Source organism: Pristiophorus japonicus, chromosome 20, assembly GCF_044704955.1.
Source record: "Pristiophorus japonicus isolate sPriJap1 chromosome 20, sPriJap1.hap1, whole genome shotgun sequence".
Classification (NCBI taxonomy): Eukaryota; Metazoa; Chordata; class Chondrichthyes; family Pristiophoridae; genus Pristiophorus; species Pristiophorus japonicus.
Window position 1 is genome coordinate 79,237,519 of NC_091996.1, and position 23,513 is coordinate 79,261,031.

A 23,513-nucleotide genomic window follows, 5' to 3' on the forward strand; every position below is an offset into this window, starting at 1 on the left:
ATAACACATTTGATTAGCACTTGGTCTATTCACTCCCTTTCTTCCTCCCCGCCACCCCCCACCCCGAGTATGTCTAATGGCAGGCGAGGAGGTCTCCTAATTAGGGCTGGCCCCGAGGTCAGCTTGTTTATAGCCTCATTAAATTCTCCTTCCTTATCAGTAAAACCTATTTCCTTCTTATTAGTAAAAGCCATTACGTTACCCTCTCCTATCCATGATTGCTTTTTCTTTCCCGTGACACGTGTTTAACCTCAACTCTCAGTAACCCTTTTTTTTCTGTTGATTCTGCAACTGTCTGCATCTTGACATTTCTTTAGCTATTTTCCCATGATTCCCTATCTCCATCCCTCTGCCACATTCACAATTCTTCTGTACACATTCTCACAGTAACAGCAAAATCCAACCGCTGCAGTCACTTATGAACTCGCCGGTGTCTCAGCAGGATGGACGACTGAGTGAATCCCTTCCCACACACAGAACAGGTGAACGGCCTCTCCCCAGTGTGAACTCGCTGGTGTGTCAGCAGGTTGGATGACTGAGTGAATCCCTTCCCACACTCAGAGCAGGTGAACGGCCTCGTCCCAGTGTGAATGTATTGGTGTCTCATCAGATCATTTCTGCTTTTAAAGGTCTTCTCATAGTCAGAACATTTAAACGGTCTCTTATTGGTGTGAACAAGTTGTTGTGCAGTGAGCTGGGATGAACGAGTGAATCCCGTCCCACACACGGAACAGGTCAACGGTCTTTCCCCAGTGTGAACTCGCTGGTGTATCAGCAGGTTGGATGACTGAGTGAAGCCCTTCCCACACTCGGAGCAGGTGAACAGCTTCTCTCCAGTGTGAGCTCGCTGGTGTTCAGTGAGGGTGGATGACCGAGTGAATCCCTTCTGACACACGGAGCAGGTGAATGGTCTCTCCCTGGTATGAGTACTGTGGTGTGTCAGCAGGCTGGATGACTGAGTGAATCCCTTCCCACAAATGGTGCAGGTGAACGGCCTCTCCCCAGTGTGAACTCGCTGGTGTGTTAGTAGGCTTGATGATGAAGGGAATCCCTTCCCACACACGGAGCAGGTGAACGGCCTCTCCCCAGTGTGAACTCGCTGGTGTGTCAGCAGGCTAGATGACGAAAGGAATCCTTTGGCACATACGGAGCAAGTGAATGGCCACTCCCCGGTGTGACTGCATCAATGAGTTTCCAGTAGGGATGGGTATTTGAATCCCTTTCCACAGTCCCCGCATTTCCACGATTTCTCCATGGTGCGGGTATCCTTGTTTCTCTCCAGGTTGGATGATCAGTCGAAGCCTCGTCCACACACAAACACATGTACGATTTCTTCCCACCGTAAATGATGCGATATTTTTTCTGGCTGTGTAACTGGTTAAAGCTCTTTCCACAGTCAGTGCACTGGAACACTCACTCGGGTGTGTGTGTCTCGGTGCCTTTCCAATCACACTGATGCTTACAATCTTTTCCCACAGACAGAACAGAGAAACATTTCTCCTTCCACATTCAAAGGACGATGATATTCAAATCGTGATGAATTGAGTGACTCTGTCAGATCTTGACATCATGTTTGGTTGATATTCCTGTCTGTAAATCCTCCTCATCTAATAGCCTGTAAACGGAGTTTACAAAAGTCAGCACTAGAAGTGCAGGGTATAAATTGTGAACAGACAATTCTAGTTTCTATGGAACATCCTTTCCTCTCTTGTTCCCCCAAAGCTGTAAATCCCTGTCCCACACACTCTCCCTCCTCCCGGTGCTGAAATCCAAACCTATCGCACCACCTTCAACATTTCTTTCCTGCATCCCCAGTTTTCTCGTTCCCTTTGCTCTGGTTGGGTTCAGTTCTTCACCCCCTGTGTACAGTGAGAATAAAGTCAATAAGACAATGATTGTCTCTGCTGGTCACTGGGACCCTGAAGCCCCGCCCATTCCCTGGGCCAAGAAGGCCACGCATGCGCCGTAATTTCTCTTTGTCGAAGATGGCGGCCAGTTACCCCGGGCGGCCGGGCTTATCACCGCGGTGCAAACATGGGGCCCGTGGGCTCTGATTCCGGGCCTCAGGCCTTTCCCAGGTGGTTATGACGCTGCCCAGCCCATCCTGCGGTCCAAACCCTTCGCTCCGCTCACAATCTCCCGGCGCCTCCCGGAACCATATCTTCCACCTCAGACCAGGCCCACCACTGGTACTGCGCATGCTCAAAACACAGCGCGGTCCCACGCCTGCGTACTGGGCTCATATAGATATTGACAGGGCACTTTCTTCCTCGTGATGGCGTCTGGGTAAACGCTCTATCATTGACAGCCGCGAGTCGTGAAGGCAACATTTATTTTGTGTCAGTCGATTGAGATTGGGTCTTTTTTTAAGGGGGTCACACTAAGTTGATGCAGTGTCACCAAATGGTAACAAATACTTATACGCCCGTGCACAACAAATATGAAATAAACAGTAATAACTATATACACACAAATCATAATGTGATTGTGAAGATCAATTATCACCTCTTTAACCTGCGGTGCCCACGGGTCGCGGAAGGTATCACACCTTCCATATGGACACCACATGCTACAACACAGGCTGCAACAGATGAGACCAAAGAGGGTTTTTACTCCAACCTCGAAAAATCTCTATCCCGCGTCCCTGCGGATGACAAACTGATCCTCCTCGGTGACTTCAATGCCAGGGTCGGCAAGGACACAACTCTTTGGGGAGGTGTGATCGGCAGAGAGGGGGTAGGGAAAACCAACTCCAGCGGTACCCTACACCTGACAAAATGTCTAGAACATGACCTTGTCATCACCAACACCTAGTTCCGTCAGAGGGACAAGTACAAGGCATCGTGGCAACACCCTCGCTCCAAACACTGGCACCTGCTCGACTATGTCATGGTCTGAACCAGAGATCACAAGGATATGCGTATCACTTGCACCATGACAGGAGCTGACGGCTGCTGGACAGACCACCGCAGAATCCAATCCATCATTGACATCAACATAGCCCCAAAGCGGCGAGGGCAGCAGAACCAGTGCCACAAAAAAATCAAAGCCGGGTCACTCAAAGACCCAGCTAAGAGAGTCCTATACAGTCAGCGGCTCACAGCTAATCTGGCATGCCTTGATGACCTCGAGACGCAAAATGCCACAGCACCTGGTTTGCCCTCCAGGCCTCCATAACCACTGCCTGCGTAGAGACGCTCGGTCACTCAACCAGGAAACACCAGGACTGGTTTGATGAGAATGATCAGGAAATCCAAAAGCTAATAGATCGTAAGCACAGGGCATTTCTGAGCCTGAAACAACAACCCAACTCAGGAGCAGCCAAGCAGCATTACAGATGGCGTAAGGCCGACGTCCAACAAAAATTTCAGGATCTAAAGAACAGATGGTGAATGGAGACAGCACAGGAGATATAGCAGCTGGCCGACAGCCATGATGTGCGAGGATACTTCATCGCAGTCAAGGCCACCTACGTCCAAACACCCAAGGCCCCACCCCAAGAAGGGGAAACACTCATCAAGGACACCGAGGCAGTCAGGGCCCGCTGGAAGGAGCACTTCGAAGATCTCCTCAATCAAGATTCTGCCTTTGACTCGAGTGTTCTCGACTCCATCCCGCAGCATGCTACCCACCGCCACCTCAGTAAAACCCTAGCATTGCATAAGGTAGAAAAAGCCATGACAGCTTGAGAACAACAAGACTACGGGAGCAGATGGAATCCCCGCTGAGGCACTGAAGTATGGCAGAGGCACTATTGACGTGAATAAATGAACTAATCTCTCTCATCTGGAGGAAGGAGAGCATGCTGGGAGCTCTCAGAGATGTAGTGATCGTGACCATCTTTAAAAAAGCGGACAAGTCCGACTGCGGCAACTACAGAGGAATCTCCCTGTTATCAGCCACTGGGAAAGTTGTTGCTAGGGTCCTCCTCTACCGTCTTCTCCTGAGGCTGAGGAGCTCCTCCCAGAGTCACAGTGTGGAATACATCTCCTATGGGGCAGAACAGACATGATTTTTACAGCACAACAGCTGCAGGAAAAATGTAGGGTACAGCGCCAGCCCTGATACATGGCCTTCTTTGACCTTACAAAGGTCTTTGACACTGTCAACCGTGAGGGTCTATGGAGCATCCTCCTCCATTTCGGATGACCCCAGAAGTTAATCACCATCCTCCGCCTGCTTCACGACAACATGCAGGCAGTGATCCTTACTAACAGATCCATTACAGACCCAATTCACATCTGGACCGGGGTCAAACAGGGCTGCGTCATTGCCCCAACTCTCTTCTCAATCTTCCTCGCTGCCATGCTCCACTTCATAGTTAACAAGCTCCCCGCTGGAGTGGAACTAAACTACAGAACCAATGGGAACCTATTCAATCTTTGTCGTCTCCAGGCCAGGTCCAAGACCACCCCAACCTCTGTTGTCGAGCTACAGTACGCGGACAATGCCTGCATCTGCGCACATACAGAGGCTGAACTCAAGTCATAGTCAACATATTTACTGAGATGTATGAAAGCATGGGCCTTACACTAAACATCCGTAAGACAAAGTACTTCCACCAACCTGTCCCCGCTGCACAGCACTGACCCCTAGTCATCAAGATCCGCGGCGTGGCCCCAGACAACGTGGACCATTTCCCATACCTCGGGAGCCACTTATCAGCAAGAGCAGACATTAACGACAAAATTGAACACTGCCTCCAGTGTGCCAGTGCAGCCTTCGGCCGCCTGAGAAAGAGAGTGTTTGAAGACCAGGCCCTCAAATCTGCCACCAAACTCGTGGCCTACAGTGCTGTAGTAATACCCATCCTCCTGTATGGCTCAGAGACATGGACCATATACAGTAGACACCTCACGTTGCTGGAGAAATACCACCAATGATGTCTCCGCAAGATACTGCAAATCCCCTGGGAGGACAGATGCACCAACGTTAGTGTCCTCGACCAGGCCAACATCCCCAGCATTGAAGCACTGACCACACTTGATCAGCTCCACTGGGCAGGCCATATTGTTCGCATGCCAGACACGAGACTCCCAAAGCAAGCACTCTACTTGGAACTCCTTCATGGCAAACGAGCCAAAGGTGGGCAGAGGAAACTTTACTAGAACACCCTCAAAGCTTCCCTGATAAAGTGCACCGTCCCCATTAACACCTTGGAGTCCCTGGCCAAAGACTGTCCTCAGTGGAGGAAGTGCATCCGGGAGGGCGCTGAGCATCTCGAGTCTCATCGCTGAGAGCATGCAGAAATCAAGTGCAGGCAGCAGAAAGAGAGTGCGGCAAACCAGTCCCAACCACCCTTTCCCTCAACGACTATCTGTCCCACTTGTGACAGGGACTGTGGTTCTCGTGTTGGACTGTTCAGCCACATAAGGGCTCATTTTTAGAGTGGAAACAAGTCTTCCTCGATTCCGAAGGATTGCCTATGATGATGGCATGCCTGTTAAACAGCAGAAGCAGCATTCTATAGGCAGAGCTAATTGATCGCACAACCAACGGATCAGATCGAAGGTCTGCAGTCCTATCATATCTAGTCGTGAATGGTGGTGGACAATTAAACAACTAATGAGAGGAAGAGGCTCCATGAACATCCCCATCCTCAATGATGGCATAGTTCAGCACCTAAATGCAAAAGGAAGCCTGAAACATTCACAAATATCTTCAGCCAAAAATGTTAAGTGCACAATCCTTCTCTCCATCCTCTGAAGTCAACAACCACAACGACTTACTTTTATAGACCTCCTTTAATATAGTAAAATGTTCCCAGGCTCTTCACAAGAGCCTTAACAAACAAGATTGACAGTGAGTCACATAAAACGATGTTAGGTCAGGTGACCTAAAGCATGATCAAAGAGGTAAGTTTAAAGGAACGGCTTAAAGGAAGAGAGAGAGGTGGAGAGTCAGAAAGCTTCAAGGAGGGAATTCCAGAGTTTCGGATCTAGACAGCTAAATGCACGGCCACCACTGGTGGAGTGAAACAAATCAAGGATGCAGAAGTGGTGAGAATTGGAGGAACGCAGAGTTCTTAGATGTTTGTAGAGCTGGAGGAGGTTACAAAGAAAGGGCAAGGCCATGGACGGATTGGAAAATAAGGATGAGAATTTTTAATTGGAGGCATCGCTGGTCTGGGAGCCAGTGTAGTTTGGTGAGCACAGGTATGAGGATGAAAAGGACTTTCCTCAGTAACCTAGGATGCATCCTGTCTGGACCAGGTGACTTTTTTCCTCTTTATCTAATTTTATCCTGACCTATATTGTTACTGCCTCCTCCTTTACTGCTACATTGGCAGCATCCTCTTTGGTGAAGACAGATGCAAAATATTCCTTTAGTACCTCAGCTATGCCCTCTGCCTCCACAGGATCTCAATTTGGGTCCCTAATGGCCTCCACCCTTCCTTTTACTACTTATGTGTTTATAAAAAGACTATTGGGTTCCTTTTATGTTCGTTGCTAATCTATTTTCGTATTCTCTCTTTGCCCCTCTTATTCCATTTTTATGTCCCCTCTGTACTTTCAATATTCAGTTTGTTTCCCCACTGGATTTGAAACTTGCATTTGTCAAAAGTCTCCTTTTTCGCATTTTAACGTCTATACGTTTAATCATCCAGGGAGCTCTAGCTTTGGATGCCCTTACTGTCCCCCTCAGAGGAATGTGTCTACTCTGTACCCGAACCATCTCCTATTTGAAGGCGTCCCATTGTTCATTTACTGTTTTTCCTCCCAATTTTTGACTCCAATCCACCTGGGCCAGACCCCTTTACATCTCACTGTAATCTGCCCTCCTCCAGTTAAGTATTTTTTACACTTGATGGTCCCATGTCCCTTTCCATAATTATTTTAAACCTGATGATATTATGATCACTGTTCCCCCAAATACTCTCCTATTGAAATATACTCCACTTGTCCCACCTCATTCCCCAGAATTAGATCCAGCCCTGCTTTTTTCCGTGTTAGGCTGGAAACACACTAATCCATATTTCAGGAATTCCTAGCCACGTTGCCCTTTAGACTGTTACCATCCCAGTCGATATTCGGATAATTGAAGTCCCCCATTGTCATTACTCTGTAGTTCTTGCATCTTTCCGTAATTTGCCTGAATATTTGCTCCGCTATCTCCTTCCCACTATTTGGTGGCCTATAGTATACACTCAGCGCTGTAAAATCTCCTCTATTGTTCCTTATTTCAAACCTGTCTTTGATTCTCACTACACCATCGCTCTCCAGTGCGAAAATAGTTCATTTAAGCAATACTGCCAGCCACTTCCCTTTTTCCTTCCGTATCGTTCCTGAATACCTTGTAACCAGATATATTAAGTTCCCAACGTTTGAGCCAGGTCTCTGTTATTGCCACTATATCATAGTCCCATGTGCTAACTTGTGCCTGCAGCTCACAAACCTTATTTGCCACGCTCCGTGCATTTACGCACATCCACTGTAAACCCATTTGCCTTTGCCCCGTCTGATCCCTCCTATTTCTGAACTATTCTTTACTCTGGTGCTATTTCTCACTCTTATATTTATGACCTCTAGTTCTGGTCTCCCCAACAAGTGGAAACATTTTCTCTGCGCCTACCCTGTCAAATGCTTTCATAATTTTAGTGACCTCCATCAGGCCACCCCTCGGCCTTCTCATTCCCAGAATAAAGAGCCTCCAGCCTGTTCAACGATTCCGGATAGGTATATCTCTCAGTTCTGATATCATCTTTGTGAATCATTTTTGAACATACCACTGATGTCAGGCTAACCAGTCTATAATTCCTTGTTTTCCCTTCCTCTCTTGAATGACGGGGTGACATTTGCCACATTCCAATCCTCTGGGTCTGTTCTAGAATCTAGGGAATTCTGGAAGATCATACCAAGACTCGAAGAGTTATTGGTAAACTCTACAATCTGGAATCTGGAATAAAGTTAATTACTAACTGACAGAACAAGGAGAATCGCTGTCCCTTTAACTACTACAAACCCCTGTGTGGAGGAGAGGGGGAGATACAGTCTGTCCCAGGAACTGTCCCACAACAGAATTAGAGATCCTGTCCCTTTTATTGATGCATTTAAAAGTCTGCATTAAAATGTGAGCCAGTGGGTTGTGAGCCGCAGAGCCTTGTGCCCAATAAGGACAATAAAGACCCACAGCCTCCCCTGGCCCCAGGCCGTGAACAATGGGCTGCACAAAGTCACGCGCTGTGGCTCAGACAATCACCTGGCACTGACTCTCACTGGGGTACAGTTTCCTCTAGCACTGACTCTCACTGGTGTACAGTTTCCTCTAGCACTGGCTCTCACTGGGGTAAAGTTTCCTCTAGCACTGACTCTCACTGGGGTACAGTTTCCTCTGGCACTGGTTCTCACTGGGGTAAAGTTTCCTCTAGCACTGACTCTCACTGGGGTACAGTTTCCTCTGGCACTGGCTCTCACTGGGGCACAGTTTCCTCTGGCACTGGCTCTCACTGGGGTAGTTTCCCTGGCACTGGCTCACTGGCGTACAGATTCCTCTGGCACTCACTGGGGCACAGTTTCCTCTGGCACTGGCTCTCACTGGGGTACAGTATCCCTGGCACTGGTCATTGGGGTACATTTCCGCAGGCACTGACTCTCACTGGGGTACAGTATCCCTGGCACTGGTCATTGGGGTACATTTCCGCAGGCACTGACTCTCACTGGGGTACAGTTTCCCTGGCAATGGCTCACTGGGGTACAGTTCCACAGGCACTGACTCTCACTGGGGTACAGTTTCCCTGGCACTGGCTCGCTGGGGTACAGGTTCCTCTGGCACTCACTGGGCCACAGTTTCCTTTGGCACTGGCTCTAACTGGGGTACAGTTTCCTCTGCCACTGGCTCACTGGATTAGTTTCCTCTAGCACTGACTCTCGCTGGTGTACAGTTTCCTCTGGCACTGACTCTTACTGGGGTACAATTTCCTCTGGCACTGCCACTCACTGGGGTACAGTTTCCTCTGGCACTGGCTCTCGCTGGGGTACAGTTTCCCTGGCACTGACATTCACTGGGGTACAGTTCCTCCGGCACAGATTTACTGTATATCTAACCCATGCTGCACCTTCCCTGGGAGTGTTTGATGGGACAGTGTAGAGGGAAGTTTACTCTGTATCTAATCCCCTGTACCTCCCCTGGGAGTGTTTGATGGAACAGTGTAGAGGGAGGTTTACTCTGTATCTAATCCCCTGTACCTCCCCTGGGAGTGTTTGATGGGACAGTGTAGAGGGAGTTTTAACCTGAAACTGATTAGGAGCTGTGGGTGGAAAGTTTTCAGTGCAGTGGCAGGTCACACTGCTGCTGACCTTTAATTGATAAGCTGCTAGCAGCAAGGTGGGGATGGACTCGGACCCCGGCCGCACCAGACCCGTTGAGCTTGTTGCGGAGCAAACAGCAAGTCTGCAAGTGAACTGTTGGCCTGCAGAGGAGAGGCTTTGCAGAAAACAGTAAGCGGCACTTCCTGTCAGAAGGTGGATCTCTATTTTTTTTTTAGTCTTGTGTGTGTGTGTGTGTATGTGTGTGTTGAATTGCACAACGTCTTTTTTCATTGAACGATCGCAAGAGAGTGATCTTGGAACTGTGCCTGCGTGCAGCACCCATCTGTTAACAGAAATCCCCCGCGGGATGTTTTCTATAACTGAACAGTTTTCAGATTTCAGCCGTCCAGACAGACTGAGCGCCGGCTGAAGGAGCCCGGGGAGCAATTAGATCGGTGCGACAAACTGAACTGGACTTGTCAAAGGCAATCCTCAATCATTTCTGTTGCAGTAAAAGGCCTAGTATAGGTGATAAAAGATTGAGTACATTGTTGGAAGAAGGGTATCTAAGCTTGCCTACAGCCAGTTAACCTCCCGGGTCTGGCCAGCTACCTTTTAAGTGCCATTTCAGCCCTTTATTACCCTAAGTGTGCACCTGTGGGCTGACATTTGGCGAATATTATATATTGTACCAATTTATTGTCACATTCTCGGACCCAATGTATTGGGTGTAGCAATTTTTTGATCCTTTCGAAACTTTTTTGGTTTTGTGCCTTTCCAAGCTGCAAGCAGGCAGGGATTGTGTAAGGTGTAAACAGGCCTTTTTAACCTGAGCTTTTCCCCTGTCCATTTAACGTACACTGTGGCTGCTGCTCCAGACCCGAGCCATTCAATACTTTTCCCCCTCTTTCCTTTTCTCTTTATCCCTCCCTGAACCTTCTCTCCTGTCATCATGCCTTCTTTCACCTCTCCTCTCTCGGATACTCTGCCCGCCTAAATACCTACCCCAATCCTTCATTACTCTTCGACCTTCCTACTCTCCTGCTGCCGTTCCAGGCTTTGCTCCCTCTTAGACAAGCCTACAGCTTCCCTCGGTGCTTCCCTTGGCATCCTACGGCACTTGTCACTGCCTCCTCACGAGCAGCAGCCCTGACTGTCCCATTCTACTCTCTCGCCGACCTTCCTAGCCGCCGACCTTCCCAGCACGCCCACCACTGGGGGCTAATCTTGCCAATCTCCTCCCCGTCCAATTACCTCCGCCCCCCCCCCCCCCCAGCGCTAACCCTGTGGACGCTGGCAGTGGCTGCCATCACCGACCCTCTCTGCATCTCCTTCTAGAATGTCCATTCACTTGTGAAGAAAGCCCTTTGCCAAACATGAGCTTATCGTAGATGATTGCATCGACATCATGGCTCTGACGGAAACTTGGCACGGGGGCGATGACTCCTTACCCTGAAATCAAGCCTCCCCGCCTGGCTATACCTTCCATGCTGTGGCTCTCATCACCAAATCACACCTTGGTCTGTCCCCCTCCAGCGCTTTCTCCTCCTTGTCCAACATCCACTTCTCAATGAGCAGAAATTTTCTCCAATTGAATATTGGGAAGATCGAAGCCATTGTTTTTGGTCCCCACCATAAATTCCGATCCATAATCACTGACTGCATTCCTCTCCTTAACTTTGTCTGAGGCTGAACCAGACTGCTTGCAATCTTGGTGTCATATTTGACTCTGAAATGAGCTTTTAACCACATATCCAAGCATAACTAAAATTGCCTATTTCCACCTCTGTAACATCGCCCGTCTCCACTCTTGCCTCAGCTCATCCACTGTTGAAGCTCTCACCCATGCCTTTATTTACCTCTAGACTTGACATTTCCAACGCACTCTTGGCTGGCCTACCACATTCTACCCTACGTAAACTAGAAGATCTGTATCATTCTTCGATTCTGTGATTCTGTAATTACATCATGTCTCTGGTCATATTACACTAGGACCTGTCTCTTTATATTACACGAGGACCTGTCTCTGTTTATATTACACTGGTCCCTGTCTCTGTTTATATTACACGAGGACCCTGTCTCTGTTTATACAACACTGGATACTGCCGCAGTTATTACTGCACTAGACAATGAATCTGTTTATATTACACTAGACCCTGTCTCTATTTGTCTTACAATAGACCGTGTCCCTGTTTATATTACACTAGACCCTGTCTATCTTTATATTACAGTAGATCCTCCCTTTGTTTATATTACACTAGACCCTGTCTATTTATATTACACTAAACCCTGTCTCTCTTTACATTACAGTAGACCCTGTCTCTGTTTATATTACACTAGACCCTGTCTCTCTTTATATTACAGTAGATCCTCCCTTTGTTTATATTACACTAAACCCTGTCTATTTATATTACACTAAACCCTGTCTCTCTTTACATCACAGTAGACCCTGTCGCTGTTTATATTACACTAGGCCCTGTCATTCGAGTTCAGAAGAATGAGAGGCGATCTTATCGAAGCATATAAGATAATGAGGGTTCTTGATAAGGCTTATGCTGAGAGGATATTGCCACTGACAGGAAAAACTAAAACTAGGGGACATAGTTTCAGTATAAGGGCCGCCCATTTAAAACTGACATGAGGAGGAATTTCTTCCCTCAGAGGGTTGTAAATCTATGGAACTCTCTGCCCCAGAGAGCTATGGAGGCTGGGTCATTAAATATATTTAAAGTAGAAATAGACAGATTTTTGAGCGATTAAGGGAATAAAGAGTTATGGGGAGCGGGCAGGGAAGAGGAGCTGAGTCCATGATCAGATCAGCCATGATCTTATTAAATGGTGGACCAGTTTCGAGGGGCCAGGTGGCCTACTTCTGCTCCTATTTCTTATGTTTTCATAGGGGAAACTAGGACTAGGAGGCATTGTCTCAGAATAAGGGGTCGTGCATTTAAAACTGAGATGAGGAGGAATTTCATCTCTCAGAGGATTGTAAATTTGTGGAATTCTCTGCCCCAGAGAACTGTGGAGGCTGGGTCATTGAATATATTTATGGTAGAGATAGACAGATTTTTGAGTGATAAGGGAGTAAAGGGTTATGGGGAGTGGGCAGGGAAGTGGAGCTGAGTCCATGATCAGATCAGTTATGATCTTATTAAATGGTGGAGCTGGCTCGAGGGGCCAGGTGGCCTACTCCTGCTCCTATTTCTTATGTTCTTATGCAAGGGGGAAGTCGGGACTGGAGACACTGGAGATCATGCTCAGGGTGCCCGAGATTCCATCGAGCGGGCTGATCTTGTCTCAGTTACTGTGGACACATGGGACTTGATCAATCTTAGGTACAGCAGAGGACAAAGAATCTGTTCATTTTATTTATCTTCTTTTGTTGCTTAAGATATTAAAGTTGCTGACACTGGATACTCGATCCTGTTAATTAATAAAACAAGGCTTTAGCTAGAATCTTACACCAAAAGTCTATCTGCTCCTGTACTTCTTTTAAATGTTTACTGTTTAATGTACCTTTCCTACCATTTTTTCCCAACAAGATGTAACATCTCACATTTCTCTGCGTCAAATTTCACCTGCCCCATTTACGAATCTCTTTATGTCACACTGAAGTCATTACATTCCTCTGCACAGTTAGCCATGGTCCCATTTTAGTCTCATCTGGAGATTTTGACCTTGTGGCTAATATACCAAAGCTGAGGTCATTTCTGTATATTGAAAAGAACAATGCTCCCAACAGTGACTCTCGGGGATACCAGACTTTGATAAAGATAATCAATTAACAACTGCTCTCTGTGAACCTATCCATGTGGAACACATTGTTTGAAAAAGTGGTGCAAGCTGATTCAATAGTTACTTTGAAAGGGGGAAGTTTCAGGGTTCTGGGGAAAGACCGGGGGAGCGGGACTAATTGGACAGCTTTTCAAATACCCAGCACAGAATCGATGGGCTGAATAGCCTCCTTCTGCACTGTATTATTCTGAGTTTGGGTCATTAATAAAGTAGATAAGGATGTTGGTGAAAATGAAAGCGCTCGGGATTGGTCAGGAGGTAGGGAGCAGAGAGTGGGGATGAAAGGTATGCACTCAGATTGGCTGGATGTGGCAAGTGGTGACCCCAAAGGATCTGTTCTGGGGCCTCAACCTTTCACCATATTTATTATTGTCTTGGATGAAGAAACAGAGTTGTGCATGCAGTTTTGCAGATGACACTAAATTAGGAGGGAGACTAAGTAGTGCAGGTGGGAGCAGCAAGTTACAAAGGGCAGGAGCTAAAGGACAGCACGATAAACACTGACCCTGGGGACACCACTGTTTACATCCCTCCAGTCTGAAGAACATCCATTAACCGCTACTCTCTGTTTTCTGCCCTTTACCCAACTTCCTCTCCACATTGCCTCACTCACTTTAATACTGTGAGCCTTAATTTGATCAAAAGCCTCCTGTCCGGCACCTTATCAAACACTTTTTGACAATCCATCTGCACAACATTTCCTTTCTCACTGCACTGTGTAATTTTCTCAAATAATTCCTGCTGTCCTCAATGAATCCATTCCACTCACAGATGTTGCAATGTTTGCTCCACACCACAGGGTTCCATCTGTTTAAAGCCACAACACAAAGGTCCAGCTTTCTCCTGGATTTTGAGAGAAATCGCTTTAAAAATGATGCAGAGTTTCAGCCAATGAGGAAGATCCTGGCTCGGCCCCGCCCACTCGGCGCAGCAAGCTCAGCCCCTCACACACTCCGATTGATTGGAGGACCACCATCCGCTTGGTCCTCCAGCCCCGCCCTCGCTCTTCCTATTGGGCCGGAGCTACCGTCAATCTCCCGGGCAGTGTGAGCTGAGCATGCGCAGAGCGAGCACTGGAGACGCACGGACGTTGAGACGAGTTCAGGCTGCAGCCGGAGTCTGCACCGGGTGAGAATCAGCGGGGCGCAGCGGAGTCATCGATCGGCAAATGGGCGGGGAGGCTTCATAAACAACTGGTGTAGGCCGCAAACCCCGAGTAATAACCCAAAACTGCCGCGTTTGCAGCGACGGGTTTTTCTCCTGGTAGCGGAAGCCCGGATTCACCGCCATTTTTGTACAGGAAGGCGGGAAGGTTCAGAGTGCAGCCCGCTCGCTTCATGGCGTGATAGCGCATGCGCAGCCATCTTAGCACGGGAAGAGAGTGGGCGGGGCCTCAGTGTCTGTTCCCAACCGGGTGCCAGTGCACGGGAAAGTAAATTAATGTTTCATTTATTTTATTCTCACTCTCCACACGTCGTATTTCTCACCATCTCTCCTGAAGGTGTTGGTAAGTGCCGAACTTATGGTTTACATCCCACACAATTCTAACAGAAGAGCCCCAGAGCTGGGCCCCCTTCTACAGTCCCTGGGTTAGAATCCCCATGTACAGACCCAGGGTTAGAATCCCCAGGTACAGTCCCGGGGTTAGAATCCACATGGATAGTATCAGATTTAGATTCCCCATGTACAGTCCCAGGGTTAGAATCCACATGTATAGTCTCAGAGTTAGAATCCCCATGTACAGTCCCAGGGTTAGAATCCCCATGTATAGTCTCAGAGTTAGAATCCCCATGTACAGTCCCAGGGTTAGAATCCCCATGTACAGTCCCAGGGTTAGAATCCACATATGTAGTCTCAGAGTTAGAATCCCCATGTACAGTCCCAGGGTTAGAATCCCCATGTACAGTCCCAGGGTTAGAATCCCCATGTATAGTCTCAGAGTTAGAATCCCCATGTACAGTCCCAGGGTTAGAATCCCCATGTACAGTCCCAGGGTTAGAATCCACATATGTAGTCTCAGAGTTAGAATCCCCATGCACAGTCCCAGGGTTAGAACCCCATGTACAGTCCCAGGGTTAGAATCCCCATGTTCACTCCCAGGGTTAGAATCCCCATGTATAGTTCCAGGGTTAGAATCCCCATGTATAGTCTCAGAGTTAGAATCCCCATGTACAGTCCCAGGGTTAGAATCCCCATGTTCACTCCCAGGGTTGGAATCCTCATGTGCAGTCCCAGGTTTGGCATCTCCATGTACAGTGGTAGGGTTGGAATCCCCATGTACAGTCTAAGGTTTGGAATCCCCAGGTACAGTTCCAGCATTGAAATCCCCATGTACAGTCCCAGGGTTAGAATCCCCATGTACAGTCCCAGGTTTGGAATCCATCACACGGAAGTAGCATTTGAGCCTTGGTGTTACAAGTTTCTTTGGTTACAGGCTAGAGAGAGGAATAATTCACTGACAGGGCCTTTTAAATTTATGTGGTCAGGTATTCAAATTCCCAGCAACTCTAATCCTGAATTTGATGGAGGGGAGAGCTGTGTTTAATTCAAATAGTCTCTTTTGAAATTCTCTGAGAGAAGGATGTGGTCAGCTTGAAACTCTGAAAGCGAAAAATTCGGTTAGAAAATTCCAATTGGTAGTTTATGACCAATTTCGACTCCCACAGGGCGGGGAAATTCTGTAACAAGAAAGGAACTGGGCAAGATTTGAAATGTTTTAACAAAGGATTCCAGGGACTCTTACATTTGGGATCTTTATTTTTGTCCACTCGAGGAGCTAAGTAACAGACTTTCTCCTGTTAATATAGAGCTGTATTATTAGGCCATGATCTGTTTACTTGTTCATTTTCTGTTCAATACATTTGCTGAGTAAATTTAAACCCAGGTTTGCAGATGTGATGCTCTATTCATACATCGAAGGCGAGAGAGATGCTGTGGGGCACACGTTAAGTCCAGAGCTGAAAGCAATCAACAGACTGGATTAAATGATCCCGGGTGTATGAAGGAACTTTGTATAGAAACTAGAATTGTCTGTTCTGAATTTCTATCCTGTACGTACAGTGATGACTTTTGTAAACTCCTTTTACAGGGTATTAGAAGGGGAGGATTTACAGATGGGCAACTCAAACCAAACAGCACATCAAGATCTGACAGAGTCAATTGATTCATCAGGATGTGAATATCATCGGCCTTTTACTGTGGAAGGAGAAATGTTTGTCTGTTCTGTCTGTGGGAAAGGATTTCAAACATCAGAGTGACTGAAAAAGCACCGAGACACACACACCCGAGTGAGAGTGTTCCAGTGCACTGACTGTGGAAAGAGCTTTAACCAGTTACACAGCCTGAAAAAACATTGCACCATTCACTGTGGGAAGAAACTGTACACGTGTTGTGTGTGTGGATGAGGCTTCAACTGATCATACAACCTGGAAAGACACAAGGACACCCGCACCATGAAGAAACCGTGGAAATGTGGCGACTGTAGGAAGGAATTCAGATCACCGTCTGAGCTGGAAACTCATCGACGATTTCACACCGGGGAGAGGCCGTTCACCTGCCCCGTGTGTGGGAAGGGATTTACTCATTCATCCACCCTTCAGAGACACCAGCTAATTCACAGTGGGGCGAGGCCGTTCACCTGCTCTGTGTGTGAGAAGGGATTTTCTCAGTTATCCAACCTGCTGACACACAAACGAGTTCACACTGAGGAGGGGCCATTCACCTGCTCTATCTGTGGGCAGAGATTCACTCAGTTATCCGGCCTGTTGGCACACAACAAGCCAGTTCACCCTGAGGAGAGGCCGTTCACTTGCTCTGAGTGTGAGAAGGGATTCAGTTGGTTATCCAACCTGCTAAACCACAAATGAGTTCACATTGGGGAGAGACCGTTCACCTGCTCTGTCTGTGGGAGGGGATTCACTCTGCTAGCCGATCTCCAGACACACCAGCGAATCCACACTGGGGAGAGGCCATTCACGTGCTCTGTGTGTGGAAAAGGATTCACTCAATCATCCGGTCTGTTGGCACACAACAAGGTAGTTCACATTGAAGAGAGGCCATTCACTTGCTCCGAATGTGGGAAGGGATTCACTCAGTCATCCACTCTGCTGACAAACCAGCGAGTTCACACTGGGGAGAGGCCATTCAGCTGCTCTCTCTGTGGGAAGCGATTCACTCAGTTATCCCACCTCCAAACACACCAGCGAGTTCACACTGGAGAGAGGCCATTCAGCTGCTCTGTCTGTGGGAAGCGATTCACTCAGTTATCCCACCTCCAAATACACCAGCGAGTTCACACTGGAGAGAGGTCATTCAGCTGCTCTGTCTGTGGGAAGAGATTCACTCAGTCATCCAGCCTGCTGGCACACCAGCGAGTTCACACTCGGGAGAGGTCGTTCAGCTGCTCCAAATGTGGGAAGAGATTCACTCGGTCATCCGAGTTCCTGAGACACCAGCGAGTTCACAATGGGGAAAGGCCGTTCACTTGCTCCAAATGTGGGAAGAGATTCATTCGTTCATCCGAGCTCCAGAGACACCAGTGAGTTCACACTGGGGAGAGGCCGTTCACTTGCTCCAAATGTGGGAAGAGATTCACTCAGTCATCCAACCTGCTGACACACAACAAGCGAGTTCACACTGGGGAGAGGCCGTTCCCTTGCTCCGTATGTGGGAAGGGATTTGCTCTGTCATCCGACCTCCTGAGACACCAACACATTCACAACTGATGGCAAGGGTTGGATTCTGCTGTTAATGACACCCAAGACAGAACGATGTTCATTCTGGAAGTTGGGATTTCTTTCTGCCAATGTTAGTCACCCGATAACTTCACTATAGTTTGATAATCTGTATAAATGTCAAACAAATTAGCTTTCTTTTAAACACCGTGTGCCTAGTCCTGGATATCTCAATGATAGGAATCAAAGAAGCCTTGGTGACTTGCTACTGTAGATAGTGCACACTACAGACACAGTGGTCCTCATGTTTTTATCCCAGACGGGCCTCAGCCCAGTCATTTGTTCCCAATGTTTGATGCAATGGTTCAAGAGGTGCCGGGTATCGAGGGATGGGTGGGACAGTGCACTGTGAGGAGAACACAAAGCATCTGCAAAGGGATATGGACAGGTTAAGCAAGTGGGCAATAAGGTGCATAATGTGGGTAACTGTGAGGTTAATCACTTTATTAGGAAGGACAGAAAAACAAATATTTTAAATTGTGAGAAAACGTTAAATGTTGGGTGTTCAGAGAGGCTTGGGTGTCCTCGTACAGGAAATACTCAAAGTTAGCATGCTGATACAGCAAGCAATTAGGAAGGTGAATGGCATGTTGGCCTTTATTGCAAGAGGGTTGGAGTACAACCGTAAGGAAGTCTTACGACAATTGTACAGGTCTTTGGTGAGACCACAGAGATTGAGTAGATTATACTCTCTGGAGTTTCGAAGAATGAGAGGGGATAAGGGGGATTGACAGGGTAGATGCTGAGAGGTTGCTTCCCCTGGCCGGAGAGTCGAGAAATAGGGGGCATAGTCTCAGGATAAGGGGTAGGCCATTTCAGACTGAGTTGAGGAGCAATGTCTTCACTCAGAGGGTTGTGAATCTGGAATTCTCTACCTGAAAGGACTGTGGATGTCGAGTCATTGAGTATATTCAAGGCTAAGATAGATTTATGGACTCTGTCCCTGTTTATATTACAGTCGACCCTGTCTCTGTTTATATTACACCAGACCCTGTCTCTGTTTATATTACACTAGACCCTGTCTCTGTTTATATTACACTAGGCCCTGTCTCTGTTTATATTACACTAAGCACTATCTCTGTTTATATTACACTCGACCCTGTCCCTGTTTATATTTCACTGGACCCTGTCTCTGTTTATATTACACTGGACCCTGTCCCTGTTTATATTACACTAGACCCTGTCTCTGTTTATATTACACTGGACCCTGTCCCTGTTTATATTACACTGGACCCTGTCCCAGTTTATATTTCACTGGACCCTGTCTCTGTTTCTATTACAATAGGCCCTATCTCTGTTTATATTGCACTAGACCCGGTCTCTGTTTATATTACACTAAGCCCTATCTCCGTTTATATTATCCTAGAACCTATCTCTGTTTATATTACACCAGACCCTGTCTCTTTTATATTACACTAGACACTGTCTCTGTTTATATTACACTAGACCCTGTCCCTGTTTATATTACACTAGACCCTGTCTCTGTTTATATTACACTGGACCCTGTCTCTGTTTAATTTACACTAGACCCTGTCTCTGTTTATAATACACTAGATCCTGTCTGTCTTTATATTATACTAGACCATGTCTCTGTTTATATTACACTAGACCCTGTCCCTGTTTATATTACACTATACCCTTTTTCTGTTTATATTACACTAGACCCTGTCTCTGTTTATATTACACTAGGCCCTATCTCTGTTTAATTTACACTAGACCCTGTCTCTGTTTATATTACACTACTCCCTGTCTCTGTTTATATTACACTGGACCCTGTCTCTGTTTATATTACACTGGACCCTGTCTCTGTTTATATTACACTAGGCCCTGCCTGTGTTTATATTACACTGGACCCTGTCTCTGTTTATATTACACGAGGCCCTGCCTGTGTTTATATTACACTGGACCCTGTCTCTGTTTATATTACACTACACCCTGTCTCTGTTTATATTACACTGGACCCTGTCTCTGTTTATATTACACTACACCCTGTCTCTGTTTATATTATACTCGACCCTGTCTCTCTTTATATTACACTAGACCCTGTCTCTGTTTATAATACACTAGATCCTGTCTGTCTTTATATTATACTAGACCATGTCTCTGTTTATATTACACTAGACCCTGTCCCTGTTTATATTACACTATACCCTTTTTCTGTTTATATTACACTCGACCCTGTCTCTGTTTATATTACACCAGACCCTGTCTCTGTTTATATTACACTAGACCCTGTCTCTGTTTATGTTACACTCGGCCCTATCTCTGTTTATATTATACTCGGCCCAGTCTGTGTTTATATTACACCAGACCCTGTCTCTGTTTATATTACACTAGACCCTGTCTCTGTTTATATTACACCACACTCTGTCTCTGTTTATTTTACACTAGACTCAGTCCCTGTTTATATTTCACCAGGCCCTGTCTCTGTTTATATTTCACTAGACTCTGTCCCTGTTTATATTACACTAAACCCTGTCTCTGTTTATATTTCTCTACACCCTATCTCTGTTTATATTACACTAGGCCCTGTCTCTGTTTATACTACACCACACTCTGTCTCTGTTTATATTACATTTGACTCTGTCCCTGTTTATATTACACTTGGACCTGTCTCCGTTTACATCACACTGGGCCCTGTGTCAGTTATTACTGCACTCGGCCCTGTCTCTGTTTATATTACACGAGGCCCTGACTCTGTTTACTGGACATAATTTCCTTTCTCACTTTATATTACAATAGAACCTGTCTCCGCTAATACTGTACTAGACCTTGCGTCTGTCAGATAGAGAGATAGATGGTAGATAGAGGAATAGATAAATATTGATAATCGTAAAGATATATATTTGTGTGTGAGAGAGGTTGCAATCATTTTTTTAACTTAGAAGCAGGTTTAATCTTGTTAATAGCTATCAGCAGCTGCGGGCAATGTGTAATTGATCTGGTATTGTGTGGGTAATATTTGTGTTGAGAGGATGGGGTGAATCTTGTAACAATCTCCCAGAGATGGACTGGGATTGAGGGACAGGACTGAAGGGGAGCAATTCACTTTGCACTACTTAGTGGCACTGTGTGTGTTAAAGGTCACTAATTCACACTTGTGTTGTCCTGTGACAACTGCTCACAGATTTTAGTGCTAAGGATTGTTTTTCTTGCAGTATTTCCCATTGAGCTTTGCCTGGCCCACTGATTGTGTCAGACAGAGTCTGGAACCGTGACCTCACAGCATCACCGGCTGGGCAGCCGCAGGGTCCTAATGTCCGCCGTGTTCTTTAACTCTCGTCTGGTTAAGAGGAACAACTGGAAAAAAAGCACACACTTCGCTCTATATATGTGTGATTTGTGGGTGTATAAAGTTCATCATTTTTAATATTTGCAAGTGCATTCTGCAAAAATAAATGATTAACCTCACCAGTTATCTTTCACCATTTTATAACCTTTATTCAAAACATAATTGCAGAGTGTTTAATATTACCATTTATTGATAACCCATTGTCTTGCCTGCTCTTGTTCAGAAAGTGATGTCACACTGACCATTCCATTACCAAGGTGACCATGTCTGTCCGGAGTATTCCATGGGAAAGGGGATTAAATCACACCGAGGGTAATGAGCAGCCACCCACCAGTCTCTGAGCTTTATTGTCCAGTGATCCCCTCACCATCACACAGAATTCCTTGATATACACCTGGAGTGTGTGATGATTGGTGCAAGTGATGGTAAAAATAAAACTACCTGTACCTGGCATGAGGTTAATAAACCTGTAATTATATGACCGAGTATTTCCCTCATTTGAAAAGAATGAAACACTTGTTACTCTCCAGAGAATTGTGCACTATTTCTGTTTCCACAATCTTCTTTCTTTTGACTGTTCCCTTCACTGTTTCCTCCTTAACCTCTTCCATCATTTGTTGGAATGATCTAGTGCAGTAATAACTGGGGCCGGAACGAGGAAGAAACGAGTTTTTGTGATAATAACAGAAACAATATTTGGCACAATGATAACTGAAAGATGACATAGCCCTCTATGTGGTCTAACCAAGGTTCAATACAGGTTTAGCATAACTTCCCTAGTTTTCAATTCTATTATTTTTTTTCCTATGTATCAAAAGAAAATAGAAATTTAGATGCTTCATCAACCACCCCCCCATCCTTTAATCAAAAGCAGCAGTCACCAAATGCTCCCATGACTGTGCCAATAACTTGACGTTACTCCCAGGTGGTGTCTCAGAGCAGCCACCCTCTTGCTCAAGTAAAATTGTTTTGCCGCATTTCCTAAACTACAACAGTGAATGCTCTTCAAATGCACTTTGATGTTGTATTTCATTGGCTGTAAAGCACTTTGGGACATCGCGAGGTCATGTGAGGTGCTGCATAAGGGCAGGTCTTTGTTAAATGAAGGAGAAAAGTTCCAAAAAAAGAACAGTCAGTAACAGGGTATCAATTAGTCTCCTCTTATATTGGAGAAATCTAGGAATCGACACAGTGTGTTGGAACCAAAGCTGATTTATTTGTCAGATATCCAGAAAATTAAACTCCAGCCCAATTACAGGGGAAACACTGCCCAATTGTCAGAATGAACACGGTTCAGTCCCGATGTGATTCATAGCAGAATCCAACCCTGCAGTCACTTGTGAACTCGCTGGTGTGTCAGCAGGGTGGATGAACGAGTGAAACCCTTCCCACACTCAGAGCAGGTGAACAGCCTCTCCCCAATGTGAATTCCCTGGTGTTTCCTCAGATCACTTCTGCTTTTAAAGCTCTTCCCACAGCTAGAACATTTAAATGGTCTATTGATATGATCAACTTGGTGTGCAGTGAGGCTGGATGAACAAGTGAATCCCTTCCCACACTCAGAGCAGGTGAATAGCCTCTCCCCAATGTGAACTCCCTGGTGTTTCCTCAGATCACTTCTGCTTTTAAAGCTCTTCCCACAGTCAGAACATTTAAATGGTCTATTGGTATGATCAACTTGGTGTGCAGTGAGGCTGGATGAACAAGTGAATCCCTTCCCACACTCAGAGCAGGTAAACAGCCTCTCCCCAGTGTGGATACACTGGTGAGCCAGAAGGTGGGATGAATTTGTGAATCCCTTCCCACACACGGAGCAGGTGAATTGCTTCTCATCAGCGTGAAACCGCAGGTGTCTTAGATGGTGAGATGATTTCATGAATCGTTTCCCACACACACAGCATATGAACGGTCTCCAGAGTGAACTCGCTTGTGATCAGTGAGGTGACATGAACAAGTGAATCTCTTCGCACACACGGAGCAGGTGAACGGCTTCTCCCCGGTGTGACTGCGTCAATGAGTTTCCAGCAGGGACAGGGAATTGAATTCCTTTCCACAGTCCCCACATTTTCACGGTTTCTCCATGAAGCGGGTGTCCTTGTGTCTCTCCAGGTTGGACGATCAGTTGAAGCCTCGTCCACATGGAACACATGTACGGTTTCTCCCTGCCTGTGAATGGTGTGATGTTTTTTCAGGCTGTGTAACTGGTTAAAGCGCTTTCCACAGGCAGTGCACTGGAACACTCTGACTCGGGTGTGTGTGTCTTGGTGTTTTTCCAGTCACACTGATGTTTGAAATCTTTTCCCACAGACAGAACAGACAAACATTTCCCTTTCCACATTCAAAGGCTGATGATATTCATGTTGCGGTGGATCGAGTGACAGTCAGATCTTGGTGATGTTTGTTCAAGTTTCCCATCTGAAAATCCTCCCCTTCTAATCCCCTGTA

General features: G+C 46.4%; 1 protein-coding gene and 1 pseudogene across 1 annotated transcript; one reads left to right on the forward strand and one right to left on the reverse strand.

Annotated features, from left to right (window-relative positions):
* Positions 1-412: 412 nt before the first annotated feature.
* On the reverse strand, positions 413-22,944 carry LOC139232786 (zinc finger protein 229-like). Its single transcript, XM_070863280.1, has 2 exons — positions 22,406-22,944; positions 413-1,178 (listed from the first exon to the last, which is right to left on the reverse strand). The coding sequence occupies exons 1-2, from the start codon at positions 22,942-22,944 to the stop codon at positions 413-415; spliced, it is 1,305 nt and encodes a 434-aa protein (XP_070719381.1).
* On the forward strand, positions 16,061-18,044 carry LOC139232605 (zinc finger protein 271-like; annotated as a pseudogene).
* Positions 22,945-23,513: the final 569 nt, after the last annotated feature.